At 55.9% G+C, this 26308-nt stretch overlaps 2 protein-coding genes across 7 annotated transcripts in view; both read right to left on the reverse strand.

The window, feature by feature from the left end:
* Nucleotides 1–62: 62 nt before the first annotated feature.
* Nucleotides 63–8487, reverse strand: CLK3 (CDC like kinase 3). 5 transcript variants are annotated; one of them, XM_068695836.1, is made up of 13 exons: nt 8353–8487; nt 7345–7493; nt 5992–6187; nt 3951–4044; nt 3618–3684; nt 2938–3054; nt 2494–2660; nt 2012–2106; nt 1537–1666; nt 1366–1448; nt 1044–1123; nt 659–749; nt 63–453 (listed from the first exon to the last, which is right to left on the reverse strand). In XM_068695836.1, exons 2-13 carry the CDS (start codon nt 7491–7493, stop codon nt 268–270), a joined length of 1455 nt encoding a protein of 484 aa, XP_068551937.1. In that variant the 5' UTR covers nt 8353–8487; the 3' UTR covers nt 63–267. The 5 variants fall into 5 exon arrangements, with proteins under 5 accessions (XP_068551937.1, XP_068551936.1, XP_068551940.1 ...); XM_068695835.1 differs by having other exon boundaries at nt 3936–4044; XM_068695839.1 differs by lacking the exons at nt 3951–4044; nt 5992–6187; nt 8353–8487 and having other exon boundaries at nt 7345–7457.
* Nucleotides 8488–8842: 355 nt separating this feature from the next.
* Nucleotides 8843–26308, reverse strand: part of ARID3B (AT-rich interaction domain 3B) — a 31795-nt gene continuing 14329 nt past the window's right edge. The window contains exons 5-9 of one of the 2 annotated variants that reach the window (XM_068695834.1): nt 17055–17238; nt 15692–15951; nt 15234–15491; nt 12867–12965; nt 8843–12014 (exon numbers count right to left, since the gene is read on the reverse strand). In XM_068695834.1, coding sequence (XP_068551935.1) covers nt 11857–12014; nt 12867–12965; nt 15234–15491; nt 15692–15951; nt 17055–17238 — 959 coding nt within the window. In that variant the 3' untranslated portion in view covers nt 8843–11856. Of the gene's footprint in view, nt 12015–12866; nt 12969–15233; nt 15492–15691; nt 15952–17054; nt 17239–26308 lie in introns of both variants that reach the window. The other variant, XM_068695833.1, reaches the window with a different exon arrangement.

The raw sequence follows: 26308 nt of genomic DNA on the forward strand, positions 1-26308 counted from the left end.
CTTTTGCACAGAAAAGAGAGAGCTGGGAGCAAGCGAGCCCTCCACCCTGCCTACGAGGGAAGTATGAAACAATAAGAAACACTTTATTTTAACTTTACAACATATAAATAGACAAATCTGTGCTTTCCAACGGAGCTGTTCTTCCCCTCCCCTGCCCAGGGTTCGTGTCACAGTGTCCCTCTGAACTCCGAGGGGGTGGAGCTGAGCTGCAGAGGTCAGACTGAGCCCGTGTCTGTCCCAACCCGGCCCCTGCCACCTCCCCGGCTGTCATCTGCTCAGGTCCCGGCTGGCGCTGCGCCCGCACAGCATCCGCTCCTCCGCAGAGAGGCCCGCAAAGAAGGGATGCAGGAGGGCTTCCGAAAACGTGATCCTCTGGGAAGGGTCGAACTCGAGCATCCTTCTCATCAAGTCGAAGAGCTGCGCGTGCTCCAGCGAGTCGTGCAGCATGTATGTCTGAAACAGAAGGGCGGGCGAGACGCGTGTAGGCTCCAGTACAACAGGGAGCAGGCAGCAGCCCCCAGTTCTGTGATGCACGGCGAGGCTGTGGCTGTTACCTTGCCCCCAGCAGAGAGGATTCCCTTCCTGACCCCTGTGGCTCTCAGGAAGGGAGCCTCAGAGCACAGCCAGCACCTGCTCAGAGCTGCCCTCTGCCACCTACCCGCAGGGGCTTGCAGTTCTCTTGCACGTATCTCCCATCGGATGTGTTCTCGTCCCATACCAGGTTCCCGTTGTGGAAGTATTTCTGCTTCCTGGGGAGGAGGAAAGGTGCTCAGGGGGCTGCCCCAGGGAGCTCACCCCCACCGACAGGAAGAGCAGCAGCCCATGAGACTCGATGACAATTAATAGTAATTATTAATTACTCCCTCAGCAGCTGAACCACTGCCCCTAAAACCAGTGATCAGGCTCAGAACCCCAACTTCCAGCCGGTTCCCTGTGGTTATAGAGGTGGTTAGCCCGGGTGTGCAAACACAACTGGCACCCTGACTCGTTAGCCACCACAACCACTTAACCTGGGCGCTGGCGGCACAGTTGCAGGCTCTCACCGAGTTCTGTGGATCATGTGAGAGGGAAGGGGCCCAAGGATTTTCTCCATCATGACCAGATGCTCACGGTTCTCGTGGGTCTGTGAAGGAAAAGAGCAGCAGCGCATTGCTTCAGAGCTTGGAGAGCTGGTGACAACGCCTGTCACTTAGGCAGAGAGGATGAGAGAGAAGCCAGGAGCGGTGCGAGTCCTGTCCAGCTCTGCTTCCTCTCCTGCTTTTTCTATCCTTTCATTTCCCCTCCCTGTACCTAATTCTAGCCTTTTTTTTGACAGTAAGAACTCTCAGTTTGGCCAAAGAACACAATGCCTTTTGCAAGTCATACCTGGAAGAGCGTGAAGCCCCGGTAGTACTCGAACAAGATGCAGCCGGTACTCCAGACATCACAGGGCTGTGCCCAGCCCAGCTCTGCAGAGAGAATAAAGCTAGCCCCGTGCTCCCAGCAGCCCCCACCATGCCTCCTTCCAGCCACCCCCTGCCACCCCGCGCTGCTCACCAAGAATCACTTCGGGGGGGCGGTAGTGCCGGGTGGCCACGATGGTGGTGTGGTGCTCGTGGTCGAAGGTGGCGCTTCCAAAATCAGCCACGCGGATGCTCGTGTTCCGGATGGATTTCTCCTCGCAGCTCTGTGAGCAAAGGAGAAAGCCTCGGAGCTTTTAGCAGCTGGTTCAGGCTCTGACGGGAGCCCTCTGTCCCCAGAAGCGCCCCATCCACGCTGTTAATCAGAAGGATCCCAAGTGGGAAGCTCTGAGCTATTGACATCCCGTGTCTGTGTTAAGGGCAGCAGCTGAACTGCGGCTGGAGCCACTGAAGCAGAGCCTTAACGCTCTTAAAAAACAGGAGGGAAAGCTCCCAGGTTGTTCTTCCTGAACAGGCTTGTGAGGGATGCCCAGAAGAGGGAAGATCCACCTTCTGCAGCGAGGGGGCAGGCGGCCTTCCTGCCTCAGTCACCTCCCTCAGCCATAACCCACCTTTTTCTCATTGTACAGAGTGTCGAAGTCAGAGTTGACAAACAAGATGTTTTCTGGCTTGAGGTCAGTGTGAGTCAGCTGGTTGTCGTGTAGAACTGCACGGAGGGAAGAGGAGAGGGAAAAAAACACGTCAGAGCCAGGCACTGGAGCACCAGGTCCATGTACTGGACACCCTGACGCAAGCTGACTCCTTGCTTCCACCCCAGCCCATTCCGGAGAGGCAAAGCCTAGCAGTGACTACGCATTTCTAACAGGAGGCACAAAAGAGCTCACAAGCCTCTCCTCCTTTCCTTTCACAAGGAAAAGAAAGCAAATCTAAAAACTACTCCACAGAAATCATCGTATCTTACCTTCTCAGAAGCTTCAGAAAAGGAAGCTAGGACATTCAGGTCCTACTAGAGGTTGAAACAACCCAAAAAAAAGCACGCGCTGAAGAACAAGCAGCTGCTGGCAACCCCAAAGGCTGGCCCCGGGTCACTCACATCTCAAGGCGTGGCAGAGCTGGTAGGCCATGTGCCGGATCTGAGGGAGAGGGTAGGGCTGGAAGTTGTTCTCTTTCAGGAACTCAAAAGTGTTCTTGCCAAGAAGCTCGAAGGCGATGCACATGTGGCCGTGGAAGTTGAACCAGTCCGACATCAGGACGCACAAGCTAGGCAGAGAGAACGGCACGAGGATTAACTGAGTTCAGAGGCTCGACAGAAGTCATTCTCCCAGTTTTTGGTGAACAAAAGCCCTGAGCCGGCTGACCTGGAAGCACAGCAATCCCTCCACTGATGCTGCAGACAAACCTCCCGCCCACTTTGCTCACCCAGCGAGCAGCGGGTACATCCAGTCCTCAGCTCTGGGCGGCTTTGGACCTCGTTCAGGCAGGCTGAACGTCTCTGAGGACGCGGCACTGGCTGCCTGGGAGCTTCGCAGCAACTCACAATTTGTTCTCCTTGTCCTTCTCCTTGATCTTCTTCAGGACGTTAATTTCCAGCCTGGCTGCTTCTCGGTACTTCCCAACATTTTTTATGATTTTCAGTGCCACCTGGGATTTGCCTCTGCGAGGGAAGAGACAAAGGAGTCAGAGAAGAAGCCGCTGTCACAGGCACACACACCCCACAGGGCACTGCAGGAGCCTGCAGGATGATGAGGAGATTCCCAAGGGTACATTCAGACCACGTCCCCACTGGCTTCCCTTAGCTCAGCCGTGCAGTGCTGCGAGCAGGCGTGTGGCAATCTAATAAATAAAACCAGGCGGAGGAAGGAGACGGCCTCCAGCAAGCTCAGGATGAGGGGGTGATAGTGCAGGGAAAACAAAAACGAGGTCTGGGTAGGAGATCAGCCGTTCTGCCCTTGTCCCAACCTTGGCAAGCGATTAAATACCACGGAGATTTGAAGTGCTCAAGCCACGTCCCGACCCGGCAGCCCCCCAGCAGGTCAGGAGAAGAGAGGAAGGGACAGGAGTCGGGTGTAACCATGGGAGAGAAGCAGAAAAAGAAGCACCCTGACAGATCAAGAGGCCACCTCCCCGTCCGGCTGGCCCATCCCGAAGCCCTCAGCCGCTGAGTGAGCACAAATCCTGCCCCGACAGAGGGAAGACGGGGAAGGGAGGGCTGCCCACCTGGCGTGGTCGACGCACTCCACCACTTTGCCGAAAGTGCCTTCGCCGAGGCTGCCGACGATCTCGTCTAGGAGAGAGAAGAGGAGCGGGCGTGAGCCTCGGGGGCCAGGCGAGAGCCGGGGTCCTGCAAATCTCCCAGCAATAACACGTCAAAACAGAAACATCTCTGGCTGCTACGCTCTTTAAAGCTCACGCCTCTATTGTCTGCCTCAGGCAATTTACTGGTGAGTCCGTTATAATAAACGCTAGAGACCCCTCCGGTACGGGGGGGAGAGATCTCGGCTAACACGGGGGGAGGAAGTAGAGGTAAAGTTTTACGCAAGGTGGCTGTACATCGCTCGTGAAGCCAATCGCCGGTCCTGCACACCAGGTGGCCTTCCTTGTCATCTTCCACGCTCCTGCTGCGCTTACTGCTCTGCTGGCTTCTCTGCACACACCGCCCCCCGGCACGGCACGGCGTGCGGCCGAGCGCGCGCAGCGGGCAGTCCCCGGTGGCAGATTGTGGTGTCAGTCAAAGGTGGAGAGGCGGCGGCGCGGCGGCGGGTGGGTTTTCCAGATGCCAGCATTTCATAAGGCACACGGCATATATAACGATAGGGATAGTGCAAGGGACACGTCAAGACACAAACCGACTTCAACACAGACAAGTAATCAACAGCTACAGGCACGTAAAGAACACCCTCGGTCAGCTGTGGTGCCTGCTGCCACCAAACGCCCCCCTCTTTGCTGCAGGGCAGCAGCTGGGGGGCTTTGGGGGGTGCCCCGGGGGAGCAGCGACCTCGGCAGCACCCAAGGGTGCTCCGGGAGGTGCAGGAAGGAGGGCTCGGCCAGAGGAACGCCCTCTTCTCCGCTGGGGATCCTGAGGAAGGCTGGGCGAGCTGGCAGCTGAGCAGGAGCCGTCCAGCAGCCAGAGCAGCAGCTCTGCCCCCTTGGCTAACGGGTGCCCAGCTCCCAGTCTGCTGAGAGGGGACCCGGCGCTGCTCCTCCTCCTCCTCGGGGGCAGGCTGAAGCCTGCAAGAGCCTGAGGGACGCTTCGAGTGAGTCCCCAGGGAGCGTTTCGCTCCCCTTCAAGCTTCCACTAAAAGACGTGAGCTCACGGTCACCCCTGCTACTGCAAAACCAGCCCGGCGGGCCCGCAAGGACCGGGGTCCGCAGATCGACCTGCCCTGATCCCTGGTGTTTCCTATTTAGCCCTAAAAATGGTCACAGTCTCTACAGCGAAAGAAATGCAAACAAAGCTCTGCGTTTCCACGCCTGGCTTTCTATCAGGCTTCTCTTCTGCGCCCCTCAGCCCCCACCTGGTCCAAAATAAGGAGCTGCGAGCCCCGCAAGGTGAGCTGAGCCAGAAGGAGGCGCAGGGGAGAGCTGCGAGCCCCGCAAGGAGCCCGCTCAGGCCACCCGAACCCCGCACACCGCCTCACCGCACACGCAAACCACAGCGCAGCGTTTGAGCCCTAACCCTGCCTCTGAGACCTAAACAAAAACATCAGTGGGGAAGGAAGGCAGGCGAGGAGAGCAGCAGGCCCACAGAGCCCCCGCACCATGCAGGTATCCGCGAGGAACTGCGGGGATCGGGACGCGGTCACTGTGCTGTGCCAAAATCTGAAGGGGAGCAGCGGACAGAACTGGCAGTGACAAGAACTTCCCCGGCTGCAGGGCAGCAGCGAGGCAGAGACGCTCGGGCCCACACCTCACAGCACCCCCAGGCTGCTCCAGGCCCGGGGAGAAGCCCCCCTGCCCTGCCCCGAGCATTCCCTGGCAGTCCTTGGACCGTCTCTAGCAGGGAATGTCATGAATCTGTACAGCCAGGTGGGAAAGCTGCACGGAACCAGGCACAGAGGATGCAGGCGGGTTTTTGGGAGGTGGGAGCCGAGTGCAGGGGGCTGGGGCTGGCAACCACAGTGCTCACGGCTCACACAAGGCTCACTGAGGCTGACAGATCCCACGTGGGACGGGGCACAAACTACCCTGCACCCGCCAGCAGCGCTCCGAACCCTCGCTGCCTGCCAGACCCCCCCAGCAGCACCAGCAGGCAGAGGCGAGGCCCTCACCACGCGGAGACCTGCACGGGGACACCACAGCTTGGCTGTCCCCATGCCACCCGTGTGCCACCCGGAGCCTTGGCTCCCCCCCAGCCGTGAAGAACGCAGCTCTATTTCCTCACCTACCACAGCTTTTGGGGGCTGGGCCACCAAAATCACCAGCCACCGCCTCTCCCAGCGCCCCAGCACGCAGGTTCGGGACCGCACGCCCCCCGTAACGAGGTGGACACGAGGAGGGGGCAGAGGTACTCACCCGGAGCGCTCCGAGCTGCAAGGAGGGGGGAAGGGTGAGGGCCCCAAGCGCCCCCGCGCTCGTTCCGGCTGCTACTCACCGAGGAGGCGCTGCTACAAGACCTGGTCCTGCGCTTTCTGCAGCGGTGCTGGTGCTGCCTGGCGCGGTGCTGCTCTCGGCCCCGCGGGCGGGGTGGGCAGCAGTCGTCCCCCCAGGACGGGCTCCGCTCCTCGAACCTGCAGGCGTCGCTGCCCCGCCTGTCCCGGTACCTCCTGCGCGGCGGCGTCCTGTCCCGGCTGCGGCACAAGCGACACCTCAACGTGCGGAGCTGCACGAGGATGGCAAATCCCCCCCGCTGCCAGCCCCCCCGGGGGCTGTCTCCTCAGAGCCAAGTCGCTCAGGGAAACAGCAAAGCTTTGCCAGAGGGAAAATCGCGTGGTGCTCCCACCTTTCGAGGAGCTGGGGGGAAAGGAGGCGCCTGCTTTGAGCTGCCCGCCTCACGGAGCCTCCCCCTGCACCCACGGGGGCTCTCCCAGCACCATTTCTCCTCCCCCAGGAAAGCCTCTCGGTTGTTTTTTTAATGAGCAAGGAGCCGAGCCAGCAGCGGTGCCCAAAACATCGCCCCAGCAGGGATGGGAGCCCCCAGACACCCGACCTTGGGTGTCCGCGTGCCTCCTCCAACGAGCCAGGAGGAGAATTCGGCCCCTGCCCCACAGATAAACCCTGCGGCCCCCACAGCGAGCCCTGTGCCGAAGGAGCAGCCTCCTTTAAGGCAGAAAACGTCACAAGACAGAAGAAAACCACAGCACGCTGGTGCCAAACCCACAGAACGTGACCAAAGCAGCGTTTCGGGCACGTGTCCAGCCAGGCTGGACCAAGGCCTCGTCACAGCCGCCTCCCTCTGCAAAAAGCAGCTTTTGGGGTTTGTTTCCCCTCCGCTTTGGCCACGACTGGCGTTCTTGCTGACAGCCCAACAGGACGCAGACGCGCACAGGGTGATTTCAGCTTGGGTCAGGAACCAAATCTCACCCTGCCTTGCATGCTAAATTATCCACAATGGAAAAAAAAACAACAAAAAACAAACACTAAAACCCCAAGCCCACCCCTTTGAAACCTCAGTCTGAACTTTTAAGGTAGAGAGGACTCAGAAATAACAGCCCGAAGGACTGGAGGGTACCGAGGGACCCCCACAAGGCTCACAGCCTGAGGATGGAAGGGCAGAAAGGTTCTCACCCGGCAGCTGTCTGCTTTCACCCAAATCCCACCTCCGTAATCCTTTAATTAAAAAAATGGGGAAAGGAATTGTGGGCCCGATTTGTTTGCTTCGTTAAACCAAAGCCAGACCCCGAACGATTAAGGCATCCCCTCCCAGCTGCACCCTCTCTCTGGGGTGAGGACCAGCGCCGAGATCCTGCCCCCCAGCCCCCGGGGGAAGCCCCCCTGCTCCCCTCACCTTCTGGATCGTGACCTCCTGGCCGGGTCCCTGCGGGGTGGGCAGCGCAGCCTGCCCTCGGGGGCCCTGCTCCGGGACCGCCGCCGCTTCCACCGCTGGCCCCAGCAGGGCTCCTGCTCCGGGGACCGGTACCGCCTGCAGTGGTGCATCTGCGGGCACACACACAGCCTGCTCAGCTCCCGGCCCCGAGCCCCCTCAGGGTGGCCCCGATACCCTCAGGGTGCCCCCAGAGCCCCTTTGGGTGCCCAAAGTTTCCTTTAGGATGCCCAAAGGCTCCCTTCAGCCATCCCCAGACCCCTTCAGGCCTCCCCCAGACCCTCTCAGGGTGTCCCTAGAACCCCTCAGGCCTCCCCCTGAGCCTCTTTAGGGTGTCCCAGACCCAGTCAACCTCCCCCAGAGCCTTCTGGGGCACCTGCAGGACCCAAAAACCACCCCCAGACCCCCTTAGGGTGCCCGAAGGCCACCTTAGGGCACCCCTGACCCCTTCAGGCCTCCCCCAGAGCCTTTTGGGGCACCCCCAGACCCTCCACACCTCCCCCAGACCCCCTTAGGGCACCCCATGACCCCCTCAGGCTGCTCCCAGACCCCTTTAGGACACCCGAAGCCCCTTTAGGTCTCCCCCAGGACCCTAAAACCACCCCAGACCCCCTTAGGGTGCCCAGAGGCTCCTTTAGGCCACTCAAAGACCCCCTTAAGTCACCCTCTGACCCCTCCAGACCTCCCCCAGAGCCTTTGGGGGCACCCCCAGCCCCCCTTAGTGTGCCCCATGACCCCCTTAGGCCACCCCCAGGCCCCCCACACCGCCCCCAGCCCCCTCAGGCCGCCCCCAGCCCCCCTTAGGCCGCCCCCTGACCCCTTCAGGCCTCCCCCAGGGCCTTCTGAGGCGCCCCCAGACCCCTCAAACCGCCCCTGGACCCCTTTAGGGCTCCCCATGACCCCCTGAGGCTGCCCCCGGGCCCCTTTAAGACCCCCTCAGCCCCCCCGGGACCCCCTCCGCCCCCCGCTCACCTCCGCCGGGCCCCGCAGCGCCCCCGGGTGCGGCCCGGCCCGGCCCCCCTCAGCCGCTCTCCGCTCACTTCCGCTTCCGGTGGGGCCGCTCTAGCCGCACGTCTCGTTGGTTCTGGAGGTTAACCCCTTGCGCGCCGCGGGGGAGGCGAAGAGCCCTGCCTGACCCCAACACGGGGGGCTTCGTGCCCCCTCCTCCAGCCTCTGAGCTGACCATGGGGAGCAGCGAGGCCTTGGAAATTTGGGGCTAAAAGGGCTGGAAACCACCTCCCGCCTGACATCAGAACTGCTGCAACTTGCTCAGAGCGTTTTAGGTTAAAAGGTTAAAATTTAGGTTAAAAGGTTAAAATTTAGGTTAAAGCTGCTGCAGCTGAGCAGGGCTCAGGCAGTGCCCAGCTCACACCCAGCCCCATGGGGGAACCGTCCCAGGACACCAGGCACGGCCACCACGGTCCCCCCCCAGGCCCCAAATGACGCTGGCAGGGTCCCGGTGTGAAGAGGTAGAAGTTTATTGGAATATAAACATTCAGAGAACGTGTAAGATAGAAAAAACCCAACAACAACATATACAGACACTTGTTGGAAGGAGACCTTGAGGTATTTATCCACCGCCTAGGCTATCACATTGCTTTTTTTTTTAATTTTTTTAATTTTTTTTTTTAATTTTCTTTCTTTTAAATAGGTAAGAAAACGAGTAGCAAGGCTGCTGCAGCTGTTTGGTGAGCACAATCCGGTCTGACTCCGCGGAGGGACGCGGTGTGAACGCCCCCGCGTAGCCCCCCCGGCCCCGGCCCCCGGCCCCGAGCCTCTGCCCTCGCCTCCCCGCAGCAGGCTGGAGGGCGAGCAGCTTGGTTTTCATCCCCACCCGCTCCCTTAGCAGCTGGGGGCTTTTTCTTTGACTTTTTTTTTTCTCCTAAATTTCTTTTTTTTTAAAATTTTTGGCTGCTCGCTGTGAAACCTTCGCTGGTCCGGAGCTCGAAGAGAAGCAGACGCACTGCCGGGCAGGAACGGACCCGAGCCCGCAGTGCCAAAACCCCTGAGTACTAATTACAATCCAACACGCGCTCGAGTGAAATGAATCGCAGCCGGCCTCCCCCCCCCCGGCCCCCCGCTCCTCCACCCCCTCGCTGCTGCTGGTTTCTCTGCCCCTGTCCCCGCGGCCTGGCAGCTCAGTAGGAGACCCGGGCACCGGGATCAAAGCCAGGCCAGGGGAAGGGGTCCTCTTCACAGTCTGAGTGGTCCTCGTCATCGGGGCGACGGAGGACCGGGTATGGTTGCAGCTTATTTTACTGAGGTATCTGTTACGCATCCCGACTTGTTGCTTTCCCTGAATCGGATACAAAACAATCTGTTAGTCCCTGTCTATTTCCAGTCTAGTTGTGTAAAGCTTATAAACATTAATACTCTAGTAGTGTCGAAGCCGTTTAGCAGTTCAGTGATTCGAGTGCCTTTCTGTGCAAGAAAACACAATGTTAGCAGGTGATACATAAGCAAAAACACCCATTACTAACCTCTGCTCCCCAGGACCAGAGAAGAAAGCATAAGGAAAAGCCAAAAGTCCCCCAGTCCCACTCTTAGGAAACAGCCCCCAAACCCACCCCCCATCTCCAAAAAAAAAAACTAACCAAAAGAAAAAAAAAAAAAAAGGAAAAAATAAAAAAAGAACAGTCTGAATGAGTCGGAGTCTGGAAAATCCTCTGAGTGGAGACAATGAAATGCCTCGGAGGTGCGCAGCCAAGGAGCAGCTCTGCCTCCCTACTGAAGGCAGGCGGAGGTGGGACATCGTGGAGCAGAACCATCCCAAGACATGCGCCTTCCTGTCGCTCCCTCCCGCTGCAGGTAACTCGAGTCACATAAACTGACAGCCAGGGAGCGGGGCCGCTGCGAGCGGGAGCTCCTGCCTGTGGTCTCACCCAAGGGATGGGGCCACCCCTGCACCAGGGCTCTGAACGAGAACACCACCGATCGCTGCTGTGGGCTCACTGCTGCTCTGCCCTGAGGACGGGCAGGCAGACGGGGGATGGAGAAATGATGGAGAAATCCAACAGGGCCTCTGGAGACAGCCTCCTGTCCGAGGCGAAGGATGGCTCCTCTAACTCAGCTGTCACCCTTGCCCTCTGTTCCTACCTCTACCTGTCCTGTCGTGCGCATGTCCTGGGATGGTGGTGCTCGGCGTGTCTCCTGGCTAGCCTAAAGGATGGGGAAGCTGCTGCTCCTTCGCTCAGCTTTTTTTTTTTTTCTGTCTTTGGTGCTACAATTAAAAATAAAAAAAAAAATAAACACAACGTCAGCAAAACCACATATATATATATATATAAAAAATCAAGCGATAAGATATGCCAATACTTCCTGAAGAGGTTAAAAAAAAAAACAACCCAAAACAAACAAACAAAAAAAAAACAACACCCAACAACAAGTACATATCTGAGGTATTTCATCTGCTCAAAAAACCTGACTCGGGCCCGGAGGATGGAAAGGACGTCACCAGGGCAGGAGGGAGGGTGCTGGGATCCGACCTCCAGGCGGGGGAGGACGTGTGCGGGGCGGCAGGACGAGAGGGGACACAGCGAGGCCACGCCAGCAGGGGCTGAGCTCGCGGAGCCACCGGGTCTTGTGTCAAATAGGGCAGAGGATCAAGCCCAAGAGAAAACAAGTTCAGGGGAAATGTCAGCGGGATGAGTTCCCCAAGGGCAGAGGGACAAGGTCGAGGGCATTTGGAACTTGGCTGAAAGCCTGAAAAAGGCAACGACAGTAGGGAACGGGCCAGCACCAGCCAGGAGAACGAAGCAGCTGAACGAGAGGGGGCTTTTCTGTGTCTGGGGGTCCTTCCCCTGCGGCCAAGACCTCCGAGAGGGGGGAAGGAGGTTCATCAAGTCTCTCGGGACTCCGCAAGCAAGAACTGTGGGCCCGAGGGGAGGACCAGAGCACGGCAGAGCCTGAAGAAAAGCAAGGAAACTCGCCTGCTCGGCAGCTGCGAGCCCGGCAGGAGAGGGGCAAGGCAGCCTGCCGGCCGTTCGGATTGTCAACACACGGGGTTGGTTTGTGGGAAGAGCCCGCGTGGCTGCTGGCTCAAGGAGAACCCCGCAGCCCTGCCCCGGCCCCGGCTCCTTCCACCTGCCTTGGTGACGTCTCTGCCATCTCTCGGCCCGCCGCTCCTAGAGACGATCCCTGATTGAAAAACGCCAGGGGTGCCCCCTCTCCACGTCCCACCCCCAGCGGGAACACGGCCAACCCCGGGAGGAAAAGGAGGAGGAGGAGGAGGAAGAAAATGGAAGAGAAAGGGAGGAAGAAAGGGGAGAAGGGAGGAAAAGGCTGGACAAACGGACGATGAAGAACAACTCTCTGGCGTGGAAAGGTTTCAGCATCATCATCTTGCCGTCGGCCAGCCGCAAAGCAGGTTCCTTGAGATGAGGTAACGTGTGCGACTCCTTCCCGGCGCGCTCCCCGCCGCGAGCAGAGAGGGAGAGCTGCCGGGGGCCAGTGTGAGACAGCGAGCGCGGCCGGCCGTCAGAGAGACCAGCTGGTGGAGGGCTCCGCGCCGGGCGTTCCCCGCGATGAGGTAGGGCTGGCAGAGCAGTGGGAGCTGCTGCTGCTGCTGCTGCAGGAGCTCTGCGTGCTGGAGCCCGCGATGAGATGGACGACTGGCTTCTGGGCAAAGAGCACTCCTGCAAGGCACGGAGAGGGAAGGAGAAGGGTTAGGGGGTGACACGGCTCAGGAGGATACGGGGGAGAGCAATCCCAAAGGGTTCACCCTAACAGAAGGGGGCCCTGTGCAAGGCCAGCAGGCTTCGAGGCAGATCAGAGCATCAGTGATGGCAAGGATACCAGAGGGGGTGCTCTGGGACCTGCTCTGTCAGCCCCTGCCGTGGGATCTTTTGCATGCAGAAGAGTGGAAGATCCCAAACACCACTGGAAAGAGCAGCACCAGGTCTCTCACCGTGGGCTTTGTCACATAAATGTGACCTGCACAAGTCAGATAGCTTGAGCTGGGTACATGGACAGCAACAACTCTTGCCTCCCTACAGCGTGTGAGGAGAAGCTGGGTTAAGCTCCTCCTGATTAGGAGAAGGGGCACATTGCTCCTTCCTGCCAACACTTAACACAGAAGTTCCCTCTCTGGAGAAGCTGGATTTCTCACCAGGTTCCTTCTTCCCTGCCACAGCAAAATGCCACGTGTGGACTGCCAGCAAAGTGCTTCCCCGGGGACAGCTCAAGAGCAGAGATCACAGCAGAAACACGAATGCCATTACAGCAACAGCTCCTTGCACAAACAGCAAATCACCGAGAACCGGCACTCAGGAGCATCTGAGACTGAAAAAACAGCAACCACCCCCACCCCCAGGAGGAAGGAGCACTCATCTTGACCAAAAAGAAAACAAATCAGCTCCTGCTGAGCTTTCTGAGCCGGACGAGCTGTGAGCTGTGCTTCGGCAAACAGCCAGCCCCTGGCAGCACACCACCCTCCGCGCAGCCCGCTCGGCATCCCCACACGTCCCCGGGGGGCGGCTCCTCCTCACCAGCATAAATCGTGCCGTTAATCTCCACCGACATGTTGATGCTCCCAATGCCGTTAGGTGACAGGTTCAGCGCTGCCGCCGCTGCCGAGTCCGGTTTATCTTCTTCCCAGGAAAGAAAAGACAAAGTTAGAGAGGAGCAACACCATCTCCTGTGCTACCCGGAGATGATCGGGTACCTACACAGCCCTCCTTTTGGCTCTTATCTGATAAGGAAAAAAAAAAACACTGTCAGTCCTCTTACAAAGGTGTTTAAGTGCCCAGGCGTGAGCTGCACATGGGCTGGGATCCCACTGAAGCCCCCGACTCGGGCCAAATGAACAACTCCTCCACAGAAGCAGCCACCAGCACACGAGATGTGTTTACCCAGCTGGATTGTGGCCGGGTTCGCAGCAGAGCTGGGGCTCAGGTTGCTGCTGCCACTCGTGGTGTGCCGAGCTCAGGCTGCAGCAGCTCCAGCGGCCGCTGGAGGGGGACTGCTCGAAGCATGACAGGCTCAAACGCAGGATGAGCACGCTCGGCTGCCCCTGGTGCGTGTGAAATCTGTTTTCTCTGTCCCTTCCACATGGACAGCCCTTTCTAAGGCATCCCGGGCAGTTCTGGAAGTGGCAGTGCAGAGCTGGGATCCACTCTGCTCTGCTGCCTGAACATCAAACCCTCCTGGATGTTTCTGAACCCTCCAACCAAAACAGCTTGAGTGTGAGCCTGGGATTGCTCCTCACGCTCATGAATTCAGCCTTAGTTTGCACAGTGCCATGGTTACCGGCCCCCCGGTGTTGGTTTTGGGGCATTGTGCTATTAAAACACGGAGAGACGATGGAGACAGTCTGCCCAGGCTCTGGCACTGCATGCAAAGTGCGTGCTTGGAGCTCCCTTCCAGTCTGCTGGGACAGCAAGGCTGCTGTCCCTGTGAAGAATGCAAGGGGCTTTGTTAACATTTAACCCAAATGGTCCTAGCAAGCTGGAGTGAGCTCGGGCGGTGCTTTTCAAAAGTGCCTCCCAAAGCACTTCGCAAAGCACAGCATTATTTTTATTTTGCAATCGGGAAATCAAGAGTCTGAAAGACAGCACAGACTTGCCCAGTCCCCTGAGGAAGGTGGGAATAGCATCACTGACTCCTGCTGAGGGCTCAGTCCCCTGCCTGTCACTGATCGTGGAGACTAAAACTGATCCTAGCCTTTTGATTTGGAAGTTCAGCATGAAGAGGAAAAAAATGAAGTGAGATGAGGGAATGAACGTTACTTGATAAAACTTGTATTCCTCTTTACTCACTTTTTTAATGTGAAAGTGAAGGTGAGGTGGATGCGCAGCTGTCAGGACTTGCAATTTGAGGTTTCGATCCCATTTAATTGGGCAGCAGGAGCATATGTATCTCTCACAAGTATCTCCACGAAGCACATCACTGCTAGCAAAAGCCTCAAGAACAACTTGTCCCCTTCTAAGCAGTGCCAAACCTGCCCGGCCTTGTGCCTACATGCAAATGGACACTTAATGGGGCTCCGAGACCTTTAATTTGAATGGATCAAAAGGTTCAGAGGAAACAGCTGTTGGGACTGAACCTTCTGAGCCTTCGCCGTGCAGCCCCGGGACAGGTAGGGAGCCGTGGCATTTATCAGCTTTTGAAGCCACTCCGCAACAGTATTGATTCTAACAACGTGACCTTTACGGGGTGACTCCCCTTTCACAAAGCATTTCAGGAGGGCATTTCCCTGGCCATGAATGCTGCTTCTCTCTGACCTCCTAACCCAGCCCTGCCAGCAGTTCTCTGCCTGCAGGGCTGCAGCAGATGCTGGCAGGAACCACCTGACTCGCTAAAAGCTCTGGGATGTGTAGGGCCCCCCGCAGATACACAGGGCTTTGTAGCCTCCTCAGCACACCTGCCAAGGGGATTCCTAAAAGCCGGGCATCTCTCTCCCCTAACTGCCACTTGTACAGACAGAGCTGTCACCTCCAGGATCAATTAACAGGGTTCCTGATGAGAAAAGGACAGGAATTCACTCCCTGCAGCACGACCCTGGATGAGGGCAGGGCTGGGGAAAGCGTGCTCTGCTGGAGGGGCTGAGCACCTGGCACAGGACAAGGTTTCCCCTCCAAAAGTCACCTTAGTGACCACATAAACTTCCTGAACATGCTTAGGGCGGATCTGCATCCAGGCTGGGCTATGCATCACCCAAAAAAGAATAACAAGTGCAGCCATAAACTCTACCAAAACATTTCTCCTGTTTAGCTTGGCGGTTCCTGTGCTCCGTTTTAGGAACTTTGTGACACTGACTCTGCCCAGCGCCCAGAGGTGGCCAAAAAGTGTTTGACACCCTGGGCTGGGAGCAGCAGCCTGCAAAGCCCCTTCGTGCACCTCGAGACGCAGCTTACCCTTGCCATTGATTTTGATTTTCATGGGGATTTGCCGCGCCATGCTGAAGAGGTTGCGCTGCAGAGCCTGCTGGACGAGCCGCTGCTCCTCCTCCGTCATCCGCGAGACCTTCTTCTCCGGCGGCTCCCCGGACTCCAGCCGCTCCCTCAGCTGCTCCAGGGTGGCCGTTCTCGCTGCCACCGTCGCCTGCTGGCTCGCCAAGGTCACCGGCACAGCGATGCGATTTGGCATAGACACAGTCAAGGGCACTCCGTCGCCTGGAGAAGGACAGAGTTACTCAGCCTCTCCCGCAGCCCTTCCTAAAGCAGGCAGAATATTCCGCGTATCCTCACCCACCCGAGCCCCGTTACTCTCAAATCCCACACAGTTTGGGTGGGGAGAACTGCAACGAAGTGCAATAACCGCGTTTCTCTGCCCGTGACACAGCCACCCTCTCCGCCGCAGGCGCAAAGCCGACCTTTTCTGACAGCTGCTGCTGGAGACACGCGAGGATTGCTGGTCCCGCTGCCGGGCGCGACGCCGATGATCGGGAAGCGGATCTTTGGGGGAGACAGGAGGGAAGGAGGCCCCGTGGCGGTGGGCGAGTAGCTGAACAAGGAGGAGCTGTAGCTGGGCCGCCTGCCTTCCCGCCTGTTGCCGTCGATCGCAGCCTGAAGCTCGGCGGGAGAGCTGAGGGACTTCTTCTCGCACTCGTAGGCGTACAGATACTTCATATACCTGGGAGAAGGGCGAGCACAGGGAGACTCAGGCAGGTTTCTCGACAGAGCACGAAACGCCAGGCTGCAGCACCCGCTGGGTCACCCAGGCAGGCTTTCAGACTGAGGTCCCTGCAGATTTGGAGTCTTTGCATCTCATGACTGCTGCTGTGCTTGGTGTCGTGTTATGTGGTTTGGGTGTGAGGCACAGCTCTCATGAAGAAAGCACGTGGCTGCATACCACTGCAGCTAAAATTTTAACAAATAAGATCTCAAACCACAACACTTACCAGCAAGGAGGGTGACCTAGGAGTTACCTTGCCCAATTTGTACTGGGCAGCACCAAACCTATCGCTTTCTCTGGATTCTGCCGCACAAACTCGCAGCAAGCAGTCTGTTTGTACCAAAGGCTGGAGGAACAGCACAGAGCTTCCCTCCCTGGGACTCCACAGCTCTAAAATCTAACAGCTAACAGCTCTCTAGAGTTACCAGCTCTAAGAACCGAGTTTCATTTTAACTGGGGTGTGCATTCCCAGAGTCCAGCCTCGTGTGCTCTAGTCACCGGACAGAAGCGCTGCTTTGCCTCGTTGCTTAAACTCTGCAGTAGGTTTAATTTACCAACCTCGTCTCATCCTACTTTTTCTTCCTTTTGGTTTGCCTAATCAACGTGAGGTACTGCAGGCCAGAAAAGCAATCCTCACAGCAGGCAGGCACTAAATGCAAGTTTCCACAGCTTAGCAGTGCTGACATGAAATGATCGAGCTCATACTTGATGCCTATACATCAGCAGCCCCCTCACGGTGCCAAGGGGGACAGAGCAAGAGACCCTCCTGCCCCGAGGAGTTCAAGTCCCAGGGAACAAGGTGGTGGTGTGCTCGTGCTGGGGTTGTAGGGAGGGAAGGGGAGAGCGTTCAGGAAGGATCACTGCTCAGCAAAACAAGAGAAGGGATAGAAAGGGAAAACTGCAAGCTGTGGGTGTGAGAGGAGGGATAAATAAAGCAATTCATCAGCTCCTCCCTAGCCACAGAGTAGGACTCAGTCTCATTTTTAACACCTCAGTCCCTATTTTGCGCTCCCCAGTTCCTGCTCTGCTCCTATCCATGCTTTTAGGCTCTCCAGACTCACTGGGTTCGCAGCGTGAACGCGGCACTGGTGATGGAGGTGGGCAGGTTAAGGCCTTTGGTGATCTCCCGCCAGATCTTCTTGTTGATGATTTCCACCAGCCCTCCTTTCTCGGTCACCAGTTTGTAGAGCATGTAGAGGTCCAGGATCTGCTTTGCCATGATGGGGATCCGATTGATGGGAGTTCCTGCAGGGAAACAGCAGGGAAGAAAACATGGAGGGAGAGAGAAAATGAGGCCGAGAAGGCTGCTGGGCTGGGGCTATCGATCTTCCTTCTAATAGGAAAGTCAGGCAACTCTATTTGTAGCCTGACTTGAGGCCCCTCTACGGGCGAGTAAATGAGCCAGAGAAGTGTAGCTACATGGCACGTCCTTTTCATGAAAAATCCTTTCCTGTAGGCAAAAGCAATTATCAGACAAATAATAACCTGCAGCTAAGAGCAACTCCTCGAATAGGAGAGGGGAAGTGGGGACTATTCAATCCTAGGGGCGAGGGAGCAGCAGAGAGGAATCATTTTTTATGAGCTCCCAGGGCAATCTCAGATAAAATCTGGATTGCTTGTGCTCAGGAAGGGGCCGAGCAGCCCGGCAGCTCGAGCTGCTCACGCGCTGGAACTCTGCTCCCTCGCTCCCCAGGATTTGCTTGGGAAGAGCGAACAAAAAGGGGACGTGACACTCGGCAGCATCTCCCCCCTCCACGCACATTCACCTCCGTCCTCCCTCACAAGCAGGCGCTCAGCTCTGGATCCTGCTCTTACAAAGCATTTCCAAAAGCTTCCAAAGCTCCCAAATGACGCCCCGCTGCGGGTACGTGTCCCTCAGTGGGATGTCACCCAGGAGCAGCAACTTGTTGCAGGGTGGGGATGGTGCAGGTGAAAAAATGAAGGGTGTAACGGAGCATCGGTGACCCAGGCACTGCACTGACTGAGTCCCCATCATTTTTAACCCGATAGGGCCCTTTTGGCTGCACCTTTCAGCCCCCCAGGGTCTGAAAAGGTCAAACTGATGAGATTTCGGCAAGGAGAGGAAAAGGGAAAAAGCTGCTGATGCAGCAAGCCTTTTAGTTTGCATAGGAAATACTGTCCTGGATCAAAGAGCGGTCCATCGGAGGTCAGTATCCTGTTGACCACAATGCCCAGCACAAGCCAGTACAGGAAAGCCGGCGAAACGCCGTAATGGACAATTATGGGATACCCAACCCACAGGGGAGGCTCCTGCCACTGCTCATCAGCCAGCGAGCCGGTTAATGCCCCCGAGCAGAGCAGTTTATGGCCCTTATAAATGGGTTTTATTCTGGTTAGTGAAAAGGAGCTCAGCGAGCTCTGCAGATGTCCTCATTATACATGTAAGTGTAATTTTTTCCCCCCCCCCCCTTTCCTTTTTGAAGCCTATTACGCATTAGCTCACGGCACCAATTCCCACAGGTTAACGAGATGCTGGATAAAAGCAGCAAACTTCTTCAGCTTTGAAAGGGCAGCCTTCAATTTCCCCCAGTCACCAACCCTTAAACATAAAGAGCAACCCAGTCAGGCTCAGCCCGTGCACCCCGTTACTTTCTCTCTCTCTCATATCCCTTTTTCCTTGTCTAAACAGCCCTTCCCTGGCCGTGAAGCTGCCATTCCCAAGCTGCCATCCACCAGCGCATCAGATCCTCTTCCCGCGTTTCCCATGCGACAGCTCCCTGCAGGAGCAGAGGCTCCTGATTGTTGGATGCCTTCTGGCTCCAGCCAGAGCCAGTCTGCTCCCAAAACGTCAGCCCGTGTAGACACAACCCTCGCTTCGCTTCGTTTCTCCCCGGCACCATTTTGTCTCAGCGCGTTGCAAGGAGGACAAGGAGCGCAGCAGCAGCGTTTAAGGCTGGGAGCGATCATGTTACCAGCCCCAAGTTATCATCCATCAGCCGAGCTGCAGCAACCAGTCACACCCAGCCCGCTCCCAATGCAGGAGCAGGGAAAGATTCGTCTCAAAGGACCCCAGAAAGAGCTAGGACTCGCTCCTCCCACCCCCAGAACCTCCCTTCAGCAGCAGTTCAGTGTTTGTGCCCCGGTAGAGAGGGAAGCCAGAACATCCCAACAAGGGAAATCACCAAGAAAATGATATGGGGCAGAACCTGGGCGCTGCTGGAGCAGGATTGAGACCTTTTCCTCCGGCAGCCTTGCTGCCACCCACTCGTCCCAGTCCCATTTAGCGAAGGGCATGAGCTGGTCCAGGTGAAACTTCAGTCCAGCGACCAGATGGGGAGCGAAAGGGGTCACGTGTAAGGCTTCTCAACCCGCTAACGTGGAAGAAAAATTAAATACCTCCTTTTTACAATGCTCCACTTATCCTCATCAGTTTTAGCTTTCTTCTAGACCTCCCCACCTCAGCAGCTGAAAACGTAAATTTACCCAAAAGCTCTGGTGACAGACGTTACCTACACGGGGGGGAAGTAAGGGCTTCCACCAGCTCCTGAGAGCTGCTCACAGCCGGAGTGGAAGCAGCTCTCAGAGCTGACCTCTCGTCCTCACGTTACCACCGCGTTGACACCCTGCCTTCCTGCAGTTTTCTTTAAAACAGACCCCACAGCCTGAAGTGCCCCAGAATTTAATCAGCAGCTTCATAACCCAAGCTAAAAGCTTTTTTTTTTTTTTCTTCTTTAGCTTCTTAGAGCAGGCTGAAGAATTTCACAGCAGGGACACGACTTCCATCCTCACGCATGGGCACACGCTCATTTTCCTTCTGAGTTTTCCCTTAGGTGGAGACCACTCCAAGAAACACCCCCGGGCACGGGACGAGCGAGCCAAGCGTGATTTGCATCCCGCACCCCGTGAATTCACCGTATTCCTCACCGCCTCGGCCCATTTCATAGCAGCTGCCTGCGAGCAGAGCTGGGAAGCCAGGACGAGCTGCTCGTGGAGCCCCCTCCTCCCCCAGCCCAGCTCCGAGGCGATAAAGTCTTTATTGGAAACCCCCAGCGCTCCAACAGGAAGGGCTGAAAAACGAGTGCCATGGGACGGCTGGATGCTGAAGCCGAGCGGATCCTTTCACAGGCGGCTGCGAGGCTTGTCAGGGGCCGTGATGGATTACTGTCATCTGGCAGCATCAGGATTAATGATCCCGAGGTCAGAGGGGAGAATTCCAGAGGGAAAGGTCAGCAGCCGGGGGCACAGCGTAAGACTTGTTGCCTTTTGATGGCAAACTCATTTTACTGTACTTTCAAGCTTGGGTTTTGCCGGCTCGCAGAAATGCTCCGCGTAGCACGGCTGCAAAGAGCCGGAAGCCTTGCTCAGCTCCAGCAGAGGCTGGGGAGGACGGGTGGCTCCTCTCCTCGGAGTTTTCCTGGGAAACAACTCGTGTTCCTTTCAGCCAAACCCCAGCTAGGCCAGCGTGGGCATCCCTGCAGGGCAGCAGCCGGGGCGGGGGGACACAGGAGGCTGAGCCCCCTGGAAAAAGGGGTGTGTGGTTGATATGCGTGGGAGACCTTGGGAAGAGAAGCTTTAGGACAAGCATAAATGTTCCCCCTTTCTGCTGTGTTAACTGCTGGGCTCCGAGCAGGGGACACAGCAAAGAGCCGAGAGTGGGAACGCAGCCCCAGGGCAAGAGGCTGCTGACTCCAGCCAACCTGCCTCCCCCTGTGCTTACCAGAGGGGCTGGGAACAGGACAAAAAGCCCCAAAACGGCACTGGAAGGAAAAGGACTCAGCCCCCAGCCCATACCATAGGGGCTGGGGTTTCTGAAGGGAAAGACAGCTGCAGCTACAATTCAGATTTCTGGCATAAAGAGGTTCCCTGGAGGAAGGCTGACTGTAGCTATAAACATCTCCGTCCTTCAAGGGAGAACAGCAGCCCCTTCTGCCAAGCTGTTCCACCCCTTTCAAAAGCTTCTTCTGTTTCAGGCAGACACAACAGAAGCCTAAAGGGCTTATATGGAGGGGCTTGAATGTCCCCTATGTCGGAGGGGCTGAAGAGGAAGCTGATGCTCGCTCTTTAAGAAGAGAGGGAGGAAGATGTGAGCCCTGGATAATCCCTGAGTGACTGTTTTGACATCTTTTGGCAACCAAACATTATCTGAGGAAGGGGTGCTGAGCACTCAGCACACGCAGGCTCTGCTCCCCTGCTCCCCTCTGACGACAGCCAGCACCCAGTGTTGGGGCTCAGCCTCCCCTTGTGTTCAGCGGGACCCTATTTCGGACCAAAGTCTTCCTCGCCCACCCAGGCACGCTGCCCAAGGTGTTTTTTTCCGTGCTCTTCATCCTGACACAACCAGGCTTCAGATTTATACCCAGATCTGAAGAGTCAGACTGATGTTAAACAAAGACAACTGCCCCCCTAAGACTGTAACAGGATCACGGAAGATGAGTTCCCTCCGGTTCGCAGGGATTTCCTCGGCTTTACGAGCCCTCCGTGACAGAGATCCCCTGCCAAGAGGACTCCTCACTCCTCTCCTCGGGCTGAGCAAAACCCACTGCAGGGAGTTCCCCAGCACCAAGCAGCCTAAGCCACGACTTGTCCTGCACGCAAGAGACAAAGAGCAGTTAATTATACCCAGCCCGAAGCAGTATTTTTTTCAATCGCCTCCCAGTTTTGTTGTTGTTTTTTTTTTTTCCTACCCAATTTACTTTCAGAAGTATCCATTTTCAGGTAAAGAACAAAGGAGGCACGACTCCCAAAGGCTTACCACACAGAATAACATTCAGAGCGTGATACAGCACATTTGGGAGTGAAAAAGTGCACGGGCAGAGAGGGGGCATTTAGGTGATACCCTGCACAGGGAAGAGCTGCTCCTTCCCGACTCCAGCAAGCACTCAGAAGAAACAAGAGACACCAGACGCCCAAAAGAAGAGGCTTTCCTTTTAGTCTGTGTTGATTTACAAGAATGGAACAGTTTTGAACCCAAGCTTGAAGAAATCTTGGTGTTCCTTCAGGAGACAGCACAATGACTTGGTGTGAACATCTCCCCAAGCTCAAGCAGGTAAAACCCATTTTGGCAGAAACCCAGCCCGCAGGGAGCATTCGGCCACCCCAGCTCCTCTGCCTGCAGGTTTTACTTCTTGCTTTGAGCCCATCCTAAGGGCTAAGTCAGCGTTCGAATAAAAGGAAAGGTAGGCACAGAAGGGAAACAAGCCCTCCTCTCCTCCCCGCCCGTGCCCCGGCTGATCTAATCTCTCCTCGCATTCGTGGCATTTCCACAGCGGGCATTCGCGCCTCCCAATGGGAATGTCACCACCTGATCCGCGAGCCTGCAGCCCATTAGACACTCCTCTCAAAGCGGGAGCCAGGCTGGAGGGTAATTAATCACCCTCTATTTGACAGGAGGCCCGCTTCTTATCGGCACCCCTCAAAACCCCATCAGTTTCGGCTTCCCTCGGCGGTAAGCGAGGCTGACAGCAGCCCCTTATCAGATTTCGGCTGCCGAACCGGAGGCAGCCTAACAGGCATCCTGCAATACTGGATGAGGCTCCAGCTGCCTTAACCTCGCCTCATGGGGTGCTCCTCCGTCCCCCAAAACCGAGACCCCATGGAGATGGGTGCTCTTGCACCAAGCTCGATATCCTCACCCTAACAGATTTCTTCCCCCAATGTGGGACAGCTGTGGGGGGGTTTCCAGGCGTACGACCTTCGAACCGAGCGGATAAACTCCTCTAGGCAGAGGTGAGTTCCAAATACAGGAGGAAATGTGGAGAAATGGGGGCAGCTGGGGAGAATAAAGGGGGGTCAGGCTGTGCCAAGTTAAAAACCGGAGCATCTTCACGCCCAACTGTTCCACCTTCCATCCGGGTGGGTATCTGCGGGGTCATCTCTTCAGTGCTGAGCTACCTCCGCTGGTCAAGTGCTTGAGTTCATCAATCATTGGGAAAAACACGCTGTCAGGTTTAGGGGGGGAGGCTAAAACACCCATAACAAAGCGCCCATATACAGAAGAGCTCTGGGAGTCCAGGATTTGAGACCCAGACAGCAGTTTTTTGGGGAAACGTGTTACAGTTTGACATCTCAATCTTCAGGGGAAGGGAGGAACGACACCTTTGACTCCGTCACTCAACTCTGTATGCCCAGGAGTGCCTGGAATTTGGGGATCCCAAACTGGCAATCCTACAGCAAGCCTGGGATCACATTAATAAACTACAGAAGGATTCATGCAAAGCCAATCACACCAAATTATTTTCTCTATCCTGTCCAATACAGAATAAAACAGCCAAGCATTCTTTCATGCTGGTTAAACTTAAAAACAAATCTGTAATCCACGTAAACTCCTGATACTATTTTCCCATTCACAACCACAGTTTCCACTAAGAGTTTGAGTTTTCCATGGAGCTAAAGCAATATTTAAACATTTCAGCTGCTAAAAACCCATGGATGTTCAGCACTGGAACTGAGAAGTTACTGATGCTGGGTATTTTCCCAGGAAAGATTTTGTAGATCTTTCCAAAGGGAAAGCTGGGGGCCTTATCCCAATCAGGGAGAAAGTTCTCACATCTCCACGTGTGGAATGAATGCTTAGTACATTAAAAAAAAAAAAAAAAGGCAGGAGGAGGGGAAAATTTGCTTCTGATGGGAAAAAAACTGCTTTTTTACAACTTGGAAGTTACCCCAAATTTGGCCCAGGTAAACTCCCCCAAAATAACTTCAATGTCTGGTGGAGACTTTCAGTCACCTGCAAGGCACTCCCTGCAACAGGCTTCTGGATGCTACCGAGGAATTTAAACGGGAACATCATTCCCCCTAAAACTTGAGGAAGTAAAGGCTTGTTCAGCAGGGCGAGGAGGCAGAGATGTAGCCATGCACAAACGGAGGGCGTTAATGGGGACAGGAACTTTGCCTGGTTGCTTTGGAGCATCCAGACCAGAGCTCTGCTGAGGGGTGGCTCAGGCAGGAGATGCTCCAGCATCTTGGTGCAGTGCCTCGAGTGAGAATTTTCCACTGCAGAACACCGGCTGCTATTTGGGGAAGCATTTGCTGCAGCTCAGAGTTAGGCAGCCGGCACAAACAGAGGATGCTGAGAATTTATGTCTATTGATGTCTCATTTACAGAGCTGCACTGCTTAATTCAGACTCAGAATATCTCCAGAGGATGAAAAGAAGCGAGCGGCAGAATTGAATCACTGGGACGGAGAGAATTCCCTGGACAAACATTTCATAAACACCACTTGGCCTAAAGATAAAAGAACCCATCAGTAAATGCTTTTGTCAATACCCTGGATTTGTTGCATTTCCACATCTAAAATGTGCAGGGCACACAACAGCAGGAAAACATTAAAACCACGCGGTCAGGCTGACAAAGCCCCTTCTATGTATATACACATAAAAAACCCGAATGGTCAAGCCATCTGGGAAAACCAAGGTCACGCAGAAACCTTGAACAAAATTAGTAGAGCTGTACAATCGGAGACGTTTTATGAGCTCCTCACAAAGGCGGTACTTAAAATGAACAAAACAGCTTCCCATGAAAGGGAGCCCTTCCTAATACGCCATAGCACGCAGTTAGATCTCTTCCCCATCAAACCTTTTCTCAAGAGGAGTTTCTGGCACGAATGCTGCTGATACCCGGGGTGGAAGTCCTGCTGCTCCAGCTCTGTCCTGGCCAGTGGAACGTGCTCAGCTTGGTTATAGCTTGGCTGCTACGAGGAAGAATCACACCACTGACAGCCCTTCACTGTTAGGGGACAAAACAGGCTAGCTGTGCTGCCCAGAACACACCACAGGGTTAATATCGATGTTTTTCTGCTATTTGTCTTACCTACGCCTTTTATCCCACAAAGACACAGCCAAAATTTAGCTTCAGGGTATGGCCCCAGGGTAAGGAAGGTCTGAAAAGTGGAAGATGCCCTGAAGATGAAGTGCTCGTCTGGAGCACTGAGAGCTGAGCACACCAAGTCGCCCACCTGGCTGCTCGGTGTTTGTGTTACTGAACCCGCTGCTCCACAAACCACGAGCACTCCTCCGGGAGGGCTGCGATACGGAAAAAAGGAGTTTCAGAGGCACCACAAACATCTCCCGTGCCAAGGAATCCACGCCCACAGCGTGAGAAGCTCATTTTGCACAGGTTCACGACACGTCCCTTGCCACAGACGTTCCCAGAGTTAACTCCTGCGTTAACGTTTTAGCCTTGGCACTCGAAAACCCTCTTCCCCCGTTCATTTCGGATACACGAGTGCTGCAAAATGATCGGCGATGCAGGAGGAGGAGCTCAGAGAGGAAAGAGCCTTTGGCTTGAGCTGAGCAAGGGAGTGGGGATGCAGCAACCCAGCGTGGTCCCCGTGGAGCTGCAGCAGGTCGGTCGTGGCCTGGGACGGGTCCCCAGGGAGCCGCACACCCAGCCCTGGGGTCCCCTCCTCGCCCCATCTGCCCCTTCCATCACTGCCAGGGTGGGGCCCATTCGCCCAACCCCACACGGGGAATAAAAAGCCCAACAAAGGAAGAGTTACAGCCTCCCTCTCATCTCCCCCTTCCATCATTATTGCCACCGAAGGGCCATTTTATCGCTTGCAGCTGTGGTCGTTCAGCGACAACCTGCTGTGCTCAGAGGCAGATGAGACCTGCACATTTGATCTGCATTAAGCCTGTTTCATGGCTTCACATTTCTAGGTACATTCCAAACGGCAGCACCAACAGCCAAATCTTTTCATCCCCTCCTCTTACTCAGGAGCTTCAGAAATCTGCATTTCTCTCTCGCATCAGGCTTTTCGGTTCAGCATCAGCTAGCAGCCCATGCTTTCCACCAGCCCCAAGCAAGGGCCAGCGCTCCGGATGCTCCCTGATGGTAGCAAAATCCCCACCTTTTCTCCAGCAGCGTTTATTAGCGGGGCTGCCTTCCATTCCCTTCAGACACAAGGTGCAAATGAAGCAGCTCTTCACACCTAGAAGCTAAGAAGCACAGCAGTTGGCTCTCAGGTGCAATGAGGCCTCAGCTTTACCCAGCTTTGGAGGACCTTTCAGAGCAAGGCAGCTGCTCAGCCTCGGTTGTTTGGGGTTGCTTTTTAGGGATGTAAAGTGAGAGGAGCAGAAGTTGATGTCTGAATGGCACCCCGTGATAGCTTTGCTGTAGAGGCCCCCAGATTTTGGGACACACCAGAATATGGCATGCAGCGGGCAAGCCCATCTGCTCCCTACAGAAACACAGTGCAGCTGCAGAGGGCGGTGGGGAGAGGAGACGTGGCAAATAAATGCACAATACAGCCCCTGAGAGGGGGGCAAAAGATTTACTTTACAGTAAAGCACAGCAGCTCCCACCAGAGCCAGAAGGTGCCTCTCACTTCAACACACACCTCTCGGTTTTCCTATC

Source organism: Anas acuta, chromosome 12 (assembly GCF_963932015.1).
Source record: "Anas acuta chromosome 12, bAnaAcu1.1, whole genome shotgun sequence".
NCBI classification, from domain to species: domain Eukaryota; kingdom Metazoa; phylum Chordata; class Aves; order Anseriformes; family Anatidae; genus Anas; species Anas acuta.

Bases quoted from the DNA above. Each gene is read 5' to 3' on its own strand.
- CLK3 (XM_068695835.1), bottom strand. From the start codon at position 7,493: ATGCACCACTGCAGGCGGTACCGGTCCCCGGAGCAGGAGCCCTGCTGG. The intron at 3,055-3,617 runs GTGGGCAGCCCT...CTTCCCTCGCAG, and splicing joins GAGTGCGTCGACCACGCCAG to AGGCAAATCCCAGGTGGCAC. The intron at 2,107-2,493 runs GTGAGTGACCCG...CCCTCCGTGCAG, and splicing joins GCTCTGCCACGCCTTGAGAT to TTCTACACGACAACCAGCTG.